The following is a 9,454-nucleotide window of genomic DNA, read 5'->3' on the forward strand; positions in this document are numbered from 1 at the left end:
TCAGGGCTTACCTTGCTACCTAAATGATGAACACTCTCCCTAGCCAGGAGGGAGTGTGCTCAGTGGTAAGACAGTGATCTTTTCAGTGGTAGAGGAGAGGGCCAGCCTGGACCTGGGTTCAAATCTCAGGTCTTGTAGCTGCTTGGCCAAGTAACTGTAAGCCTCTATTTTCTTATCCATAAAATAGTGGCACTTGGGGTGCCTGGGTGGCTCAGTTGGTTGAGCATCCAACTTCGGCTCAGGTCATGATCTCGTGGTTCAATAGTTTGAGCCCTGCATCAGGCTCTGTACTGACAGCTCAAAGCCTGGAGCCTGCTTCAGATTCTGTGTCTCCCTCTCTCTCTGCCCCTCCCCTGCTCACACTCAGTGTCTGTCTGTCTGTCTCTCTCAAAAATAAATAAAAACATTTTTAAAAATTAAAACAAAATAGTAGCACTAATAGTACGTACCTCAGAAGGCTGTTGTGAAGAACCCACAAGATAATGGGGGCAAAGCACTGCCCAATGCCCAGCATACAGTAAGTGCTCAACATGTGTTAGCCCAAACAACTGGCATCAGTGCTGAAAGCATCATGGAAATCATTCAACAAACATTTTTTGATAAGCAATAGATGCAGAACACAAAGGATATAAAATAAGGCATAAAATATCTCTGCCTTCCCTGAGTTTAGAATCAAAGGGGAAAGTCACAGAATGAATAGGAAATCAGAACCACAAAACGAGTTGAACATGTACAAGACCTTGTGCTCCAAACTCTTGGGGTTAGGAGTGATTAGAGCTGGAATGAAAGATGACCGGGGCGCCTGGGTGGCGCAGTCGGTTAAGCGTCCGACTTCAGCCAGGTCACGATCTTGCGGTCTGTGAGTTCGAGCCCCGCGTCAGGCTCTGGGCTGATGGCTCGGAGCCTGGAGCCTGTTTCCGATTCTGTGTCTCCCTCTCTCTCTGCCCCTCCCCCGTTCATGCTCTGCCTCTCTCTGTCCCAAAAATAAATAAACGTTGAAAAAAAAAAATTTAAATAAAAAAAAAAAAAAAAAAAGAAAGATGACCTAAGTGTTCTCGTTCCAGTGGGAGCTCAGTATGAGCCCCTCTCCCTGCCCTCTGCACACCTGCACAGTTGCCCAGCTGTAAATCGTGAGACCCACATGATCAAGCCTGTGTGGTTAATAAAGGGAGCATATATGATAGGAAGGGGGTGAAGAGAGACCACATTCAGTATATGGTTGAGAGCTTTTTTAAATAGGACTCATAACTGAACGTTTTCTTTATTTCTTCTCTTTAAAACGCTTGCAACAACCAGAAAGACATCTAGTTTTCCAGATTCTCGGAGTCCTGGTCTCTACGCCACATGGACGTTATCCAACTCCTCTGTGTCCTCCCAAGGCAGCATTTCAGAAGGTGATCCCCGGCAGAACCGTCCCTTCAAGTCCGTCTTTGTGCCCACCGCCATAGTCAACCCCGTGAGGAGCACAACCAGCCCGGGGACTTTAGGACAGGGCTCTCTTCGGAGATCCGGGAGGAGCAGCATGAGAAAGAGTAAGTGGTGGCAGAGAGGTACGTGCCTACAGCTAAGTGATGGGGGGAATCTGGCTCTGGGGTAGACAGAGTACATTTTGCAAAAGGAGGATACTGGCTTTAAAACAAGCCTCTGTAAAGAGTGCTTTCAATTCCCAAATAGTGACTGGTCTTATTGGATGAAGCCAGACCGACTTAAGGTCACTGCCCTTGGTCACTCCACACACGTATACTGAATGGTGGGGATGGGAGCAGCCCTGAGTGCCAGCATATAATTAGAACACAGCCAAGGTGGATGCTGGCTGTAGTTAAGACAGAACGAGCAAAGTACTTGCTGGATCAGGGCTTCTCTGCTCCAGGGAACCCCGCAGGGGTGCTAAAAGGGAAACATGGGAAATATCGGGGAGGTGGGTGGGGGAGGGGGGTAAAGAGGGTTGAAGAGTCAATGCTGAGAGTCCCCAAATCTTGCTTTGTTATTTGACTAATATATACATGAGGTTAAAAGCATTTTTATTGTACAAAAGGAAGTCTCCTTCATATCCATAACCCCTGTCCCCAGTGCTCTTCTGTGTATATACATAGTATCTCGTAATCATACCCACCACATGCACTGTTCTGCAGCTTGCTGATATTTTACCTGTGTAACATCCACACTGCTCACGTGGCAATGCTTTCATCCCCTAAAATATTGAACCACTACATAAGACCTCATTTTCAGGCACTTTAAAAAGCGTCTGGAACCCATTGTTCTACAAAACACGAAGGTTCTATATTTGCATACCTCTCTAGAAGACCACGAGCCAAGCCAAGTAAATTTGATTTATTCTACATTTTCTGATTTAAACTGGGCTCCACAGTCTCTCTATCTTAAAAAATGATTAAATATGAAAATGCAGTATGACCACTCAAAGCAAGAGGGTAACATGTGGGTCAGTATGCCACACAGGAAAAGGTCCCAAGAAAATTAAAATAGGTATCTTAGTCCTGCCCTCTCCCGGGGCTCTCACCTGACCACCTGCCCCACCACCATGTACTTGACCTCCCACTGTGTTGCCTCTACCCAGCTGCCCCTCCTCCCTCCTCCCTGCTGACCTTCCACCTCCTTCTCCCTGCCCACACGCAAACGCCTCCTAAATAATCCCACCACAGAAGCCTGGGGCAAGTGACTGGACCTCATCAGCCTCCAGTTTTCTCATTTGTAAAATGGAAATAAAAATAATACCTGCCTGGGCACCTGGGTGGCTCAGTCAGTTAACCATCCAGCTATTGACTTCAGCTCAGGTCACGATCTCACAGTTGTGAGATCGAGCCCCTGCTTTGGGCTCTACGCTGGCAGTATGGAGGCTACTTAGGATCCTCTCTCCCCCTCTCTCCCTGCCTCCCCTACTCACACTCTGCCTGTCTGTCTGTCTCTCTGTGTCTCTGTGTCTCTCAAAATAAATAACATTATAATATATTTATTTATAAATATTTATAATTATTATAAATAAAATAATAAACATTAAAATCAGGGTATTGTGTGAATTTAATAAAAGAATCCATGTAAGACTGATGGCACCATGCCTGGCACATAATAAGGCTCAAGAAATAATAGCTGTTTTTATAGGGTGATCATTTTATCAGTACTATCATTGCTACTACAACTAAGCAGGTTCTCTTTGGCCCATCCAGTGTGTGAGTGACTCAGTGTTGAAACGTTCACACTCAGTCCACACCACTTATGAGTGCTGAGGCCTGTACCCCATTGGCAACCACTCACACTTCCTTTCACACACTGCCTCTACCTTTGCAAAGATCTTGCCGGACTTGGAGTTGTGACTGCACTGGATGCACGTGTAAATAAGAAAGCATTAAATCTCTTGGTAATAAGAACTGACAAGATCAACAGATGAGGCATAAAACCGATTTTTCACACGTTTCCAGGAGCCTAAGGACAGGCCTGCACAGCGCTGCTTTGACTTTCTCAAGTCCCGGAGGCTTTCTCTCTCCCTTTTCCCCAAGGTGAGGCTGGTCCAGCTATCAATCTCACCACAGCAAAGACACATGACAGGAGAATTGACTGTGCACCCCATAGGGCTGTCAGTGGAAAAATAAATGTCTACATTGAAAGGGCAGACTTGTGTAAATGGCGCCTGGCTTGTTCACGGCAGCTGAGAACACCGACTGCGTTTAGTGAGCCTTCTGCTTTTCATGTTCACATCTGGCTTGAAGACGAGGCATGAAGCAGAACATGGTGTTGGCTCAGGCCCTCTGTGCTGGACACAAATGTCTGTGATTCACACACGTGTCTAGAGGCTATCACAAAGGACTAACAACTCTGACCGGACGTCACTGATGCTCCCTAAATGCTGGGAGACCCTTACGGAGAAGTGGACTGAGGTGCTTCCCAGGGGTGTGCCTCCTGTCTCCCCACAGAGTACACTGAAGTCCCTATCATGTACAGGACACATGCCCAAGAGATGAAAACAACGTATGTCCTGTCTTCCAGAGAATTTGAGGGGGAGGAATGGCTTCCTTTTACTGAGGGAAGATCATCTCCGTTAACAACAAAAACAGAACAAAACAAACAAAAAAAGCCCAAGGAAGGGATAAAACCATAGTTCTGGACCTTGTATTTTTCGGATTTGTTGTCCTTTACCCAAAAACAGTGAGAGTTAGAAACACGGGGCATTTATTATGTTCCAGGCACTGTCCTAACACTTGCACACATCATAAAATGTCAGCCTCCTAGCAGCCCTGTAAGGTGCTGGGTTTACACACGAGGGGCTGAGATGCAGAGAAGGAATGTGGCTGACCTGTCCCAGGCTCCCTGAGAGGAAGTCTGATTCCAGAACCTCTGTCATGGGACTTTGCAAAGCTCATCCATGCACAGCCCTCACTCTGGAACAATCTTTCCAAATTTGCTTCCGTGTGGTGTCACGTTTGCCTGCACACTCTCTCCCTTAATTCCATTTGCCCTTCCGCCCCCAGCAAGGGCAATCCCGCCACCCTATGCCTACCGCTCCTGTTAGAATAGTCTTCAAGTAGCTGGTCAGAGCCCCCTCCTGCCCTCTCTGCTTCCCTCTTTCCCACCCTCTCATCCCTCCCAGTTGACTGACTCTTGTGTTTTCAATTCCTTCCATCTCTTTCTTTTGTTTTGTTTCCTCTTTGGTTTGCACGCCTCTGTTTGCTTCTCACTGTGAAGCTGTCTCCTCAGGTTTGTGTTCTTCACTTTACAACTTATAGGCCCCGAAGTGAGAGAGTAGGTGTGTGTGTGTGTGTGTGAGAGAGAGAGAGAGAGAGAGAGAGAGAGAGAGAGGAGGCAAATGCAAGTAATACACCTTCTGACACTACCCCCCCCCCCGCCCCCCGCCAAACATTCAGCTAGCCAGTTATTTCCTGCCAGCATCAGCAAACAGCACTAAAAAAAGAATAAGGTCACCTTTGAAAGACCCTGCGAGAATGTGAGCACACTCAAATGGGGAAAGTACTTAACTATTCTGGGCTATCAGGACACACGGCCCACACAAGACCAAGCGAAGCCACTGTCAGCAGCCCCCGGTGCTGATATCTGTGTCCTGTAATTCCTCAGATGGATCCCTGCAGAGGCCCGTCCAGTCAGGGATCCCCGCCCTGGTGGTGGGCTCCCTCAGACGCAGCCCCACCATGGTGGTACGGCCTCAGCAGTTCCCGTTCTACCAGCCGCAGGGGGTCCCCCCTGCCCCCTCCACGGTGGTGGCGGCGGAACTGGGACCGCAGCCCACTCCCACCGGGGAGCCTGCCCTCACGTGTGTCAGCAGAGGCGGCGACACCAGGACCCGCTCAGCCGCCAGTTCCCTCATCATGGAAGGCAAGGAAATCCCCGTCAAGAGCGAGCCTCTACCTAAACCACCTGCATCCGCCCCACCATCCATCCTAGTGAAACCAGAAAACTCCAGAAATGGCAGCGAAAAGGTAGGAGTGAGGTGACATGAGGGTGGGGCGTACGGAGTCTTTATATCCCTAACTTGGCACAGCGTCCCAGCTCCCGAGGTTTGTTTTACCTGGACGAGGTATCAAAATTGCCTCAAAAGAATCCTCACACACAGTGTCCCCCCACACACCCCTCAGGCCACTGACACCCTCTGCAGATGTGTTACTGTATTCTCCTTCATGCCTCCTGAACGTTTCGTACGTGTGTCTTTCGAGGCCCAGAGGTAAGTTGGAAAAAACGTGGCTTTGTCATCAGCCTTCTCTTGATTTGAATTCCAGATCAGCTGCTTGCTGTCTGGTGTCTTAGCCAAAACACTTCACCTTTCTTAGACTCTTTTTGCTTAATCTGTAAAATAGCAGTACGAACGGGAACAGCCTCCTAGGACTGATGCGGAGATGAAACGAGATGAGACGTGTAAAGTACTTAAACGGGGCTTGATCATAAGCGTTCATGATATAGAAGAGGCCACTGAGACACAGGAGAAATTTAAGGGATTTATCAAAGTCACACCAAATTATAATGATTCCAACAACTAACTTTTACTGTAACCTCTATGGCAGAGTTCAGATCTTTTAACTTCTAGTCCTGGGCTTTTCCCACTAGAAGCCATGGGTTTTTGTAAAAGTTTTATGTTCTCAATAATATCCTTTTAAGGCAGGAGGAACAGCGAGATAGAGGAGGTGACATTAAGGAAATTAGGTGACTGTTATCTTTTAGTTTACTGACCATCACCTCCACCACCAGCCCCACCATGACCCATTCCAGGCCAAAAGGAAAGATGATGTGGTCTCCTCCTCTTTGCTAAGCATTTACTGAATGCTAACAACTTGGCAGGCACCGCGCTGACTACTGTGCATGCCTTATCTCATTTAATCCTGACAATAACCCTCTGAAGTGGTTATTTTAATTCTCAACAACACCCTCTAGTAGATATTATTATTGTCGTCCTCGTTTTAAAATGAGGAAAGGAGGCTTGAGGAGTTAAAGTGCTTTACCAAAAGACACACAGCTGACACACGTGAGTGTCTGGAGTAGAATCCAGATCTGATATAAAAACTCATGTTCTTGGGGCGCCTAGGTGGCGCAGTCGGTTAAGCGTCCGACTTCAGCCAGGTCACGATCTCGCGCTCCGTGAGTTCGAGCCCCGCGTCAGGCTCTGGGCTGATGGCTCGGAGCCTGGAGCCTGTTTCCGATTCTGTGTCTCCCTCTCTCCCTGCCCCTCCCCTGTTCATGCTCTGTCTCTCTCTGTCCCAAAAATAAATAAACGTTGAAAAAAAAAATTAAAAAAAAAACTCATGTTCTTAACACTAAGCTGTAAGCTTGTAAGGAAAAGCATTTGGAAAAAAAGTGTTGACTGATATCAATGTTGGGAGTTCTTTTTCTGGGTTTTAGCATTCAAATAATTCAGAGTTTTCTAGGCCCCAGTTGCCTTTTACGCCAAGCTGTTAGACACAGCCCTCACATTGTCAGCATTTAAGAAATGCCCAGACCTCTGTGAGATGTGGTGAGGGTCAAAAGTATGAAGAAACTTGGATTTTCAGTGGGGGGCACTAGGATCCAATGTCATAGAAAAGAAAGAAAGGAAAGAAAGGGAAGGAAGGAAAGAAGGAAGGAAGGAAGGAAGGAAGGAAGGAAGGAAGGAAGAAAAAAGAAAGAGAGAAAGGAAGGAAGGAAGAAAGAAGAGGAAGGAAGGAAGGAAGGACGGACGGAAGAAAGAGAGAAAGAAAAAGAAATTTCTAAGCAGTAGCACAGAACACTATTAAGCCCTAAATCAGGGCTGTGCTAAAGAAGTATCTGTTGGTACAAGGTAGGTATATAAGAGACAAGGAGAGGTGAAAGAAAGAGGGAGGAAAAAAATCTTTAAAAATTAAAAAAATAAAATAAAAGGGAGGGAGGGAGGGAGAGAAGGGGCTTGGGCGACAGGAGACCATGCCTCCCATATGAAGGAGTCCTGCTCATCAGCTCCAGACAGCTATTGCCAGAATGGGGCACAGGCCTCAATGTACCAGCTTTGATTTTTTAAGAGACATATGAAATTCTAATTTTTATATGCAATCTCCCAATTTTATGTGTTGGCAACTAAATCAGACTCTCAAACATGCTGCAGACTAAATTCAAACAGCAGGAGTCCACTTTGCAACCTCTGCTCTGAGGATATAAGGCCATCATGAGACTTTTGAGTTGGGAGTCAGCAGGTGGGGGGGCCTCAAGGAAGAGGTGGGCCTGGAGATAGGCCTGAAGGGCAGGTGGTGTGGAGAGAGAGAAGGTGAACCTCTTGTACTTTCTGGAAGGAGCCATAACCTCTTGCCTCAGCCCTTTTCTCAAGTGACTGCCTCTCCCATTTCTTCTAGGTAATTTCTAATCGTTCTTCAGTTCTCAATTTAAATAGCTGTGGCTCTCGGAGGCCTTCCCCAGATGCCCCACTGCTGCTAGATAGGCCCCTGCGCACCCCTAGAGGCTTCCGCATGTGTTACCACTGCCTGTCAGGGCAGTCTTGTTCCCTCTTGGGTCCACAGCACCTAACATCGCGGTGTATCTGAGACCCTCAGAGTAGACAAAGGCGTTTGCGAGGGAACACAGAAATGAGGTGTTTTAAGTAGGGACATGTGTGGAGAAGCAGCAGGACTCAAGTCCCAGGGAAAACCTCCCAGCTCCTGCCTCACCTGGGCCCCTGTGCTCTCCTTTCTCTTGCAGCAAGTCAAAACTGTGCGATTTCAGAATTACAGCCCTCCTCCGGCCAAACAGTACACCTCCCACCCCACGTCAGGAAAGCCTGAACAGCCTGCCATCCCCAAGGGGTCCCAGCCCGAAGCCGCCCCCTCAGGCCCAGAGATGACCGTCCTATTCGCCCACCGAAGCGGCTGCCATTCCGGACAGCAGACAGACCTCCGGAGGAAGTCGACTTTGGGCAAGACCACCACCCCAGTGTCCACTGCTTCGGCCACACAGACCGTGTTTCCCAGCAAATGAATCTACGGGTGGCTTTTCCCAGACCCCAAAGAGGTGAATTGCATTTAAATACAGTCTGCCTCCACTGGTGGCATCCTGCCATTCTTTGGGTTCTTGAGCTCGGGTCATTGTTCCGCCAGCAGGTGGGAGAGGAAAGACCAGGAGCAGGGTTCCTGCCCTGGGTGGGAAGATAGAGTGCATGGCCTTCTACACATAATGCTTTGATGCAGCAAGGCCGCTACTCAGACCAAGGAGTGGGAGACAGTCTTGCCCACCCTGTTCCCTCATCCTTTGCGTTCCGTGTAGCATCTCTATGGCGCTCTCAAAGGGGCTTCAGCCAGGGGCTTCACAATGGTGGAAATGTTGGCATTGCTTCTTTGACCTCATCACCGTGTTCTCAACGAGCATTAGGACAGCTTCTGCCATCTTTGGGGCCTGTACGCTGACCGCTAGTGGCTGCCATACGTTGTTCCCTCCACAGAGTCATCACCCTGGCTGCCAAGGGAAAATTGGGGGAAGGATGTGTGGTGGATACTCTGATCTTCTGAGAACCCTCTAAAACCAAAGGGAGTCAGCTTAGTGGACTTGGTCCAAACAAGAAGGTCAGAGAGAAAGTGATGATCGATCACAATTTAAGCCTCTCGATCTGTTTCCCTACATATAATCCTACACGACACATAAAGCAGGAAGCACAGAGCTGGGGGTAGAGTCCTGTGTGGAATTATGGATAGTTCATTCTTCCTGGCTCCAGCCTGACTTCCCCAAGAAAACACGGCATGCTTAAAAAGAACTCCGTAAGGGGCTTGAGTTTAGATATATATTCCATTTGCATGACAACATTCTTTACCTTCTCCGATTTGTTCCTGATTTGTTTGGGGCAGACTAGCTGTTTCACTAGGTTGTGGGATAAGGCAGCAGGGTCAGTGAGGAGATGCCAGTCCAAAGCTGGAGTGGAGACATTCCCCAGAGAACAGCTGCTGTCAAAGGGACCCAGCAGAGAAGGTGGGAGAGGAAAGGGGGAACAGAGGAGGAAAGGGTGAGG

At 48.1% G+C, this 9,454-nt stretch overlaps 1 protein-coding gene across 1 annotated transcript in view; it reads left to right on the forward strand.

The window, feature by feature from the left end:
• The window catches only part of SH3RF2 (SH3 domain containing ring finger 2), a 111,510-nt gene extending 103,013 nt beyond the window's left edge, over positions 1-8,497 (forward strand). The window contains exons 7-9 of the mRNA XM_047101944.1: positions 1,297-1,532; positions 5,083-5,444; positions 8,158-8,497. Coding sequence (XP_046957900.1) covers positions 1,297-1,532; positions 5,083-5,444; positions 8,158-8,433 — 874 coding nt within the window. The 3' untranslated portion in view covers positions 8,434-8,497. The remainder of the gene's footprint in view (positions 1-1,296; positions 1,533-5,082; positions 5,445-8,157) is intronic.
• The last annotated feature ends 957 nt before the right edge of the window (positions 8,498-9,454 follow it).

The sequence above is a fragment of the Lynx rufus genome, unplaced genomic scaffold (genome assembly GCF_022079265.1).
Source record: "Lynx rufus isolate CCGP_SWC_20201006 ecotype Redwood Valley unplaced genomic scaffold, mLynRuf1.p SCAF_1, whole genome shotgun sequence".
Classification (NCBI taxonomy): Eukaryota; Metazoa; Chordata; class Mammalia; order Carnivora; family Felidae; genus Lynx; species Lynx rufus.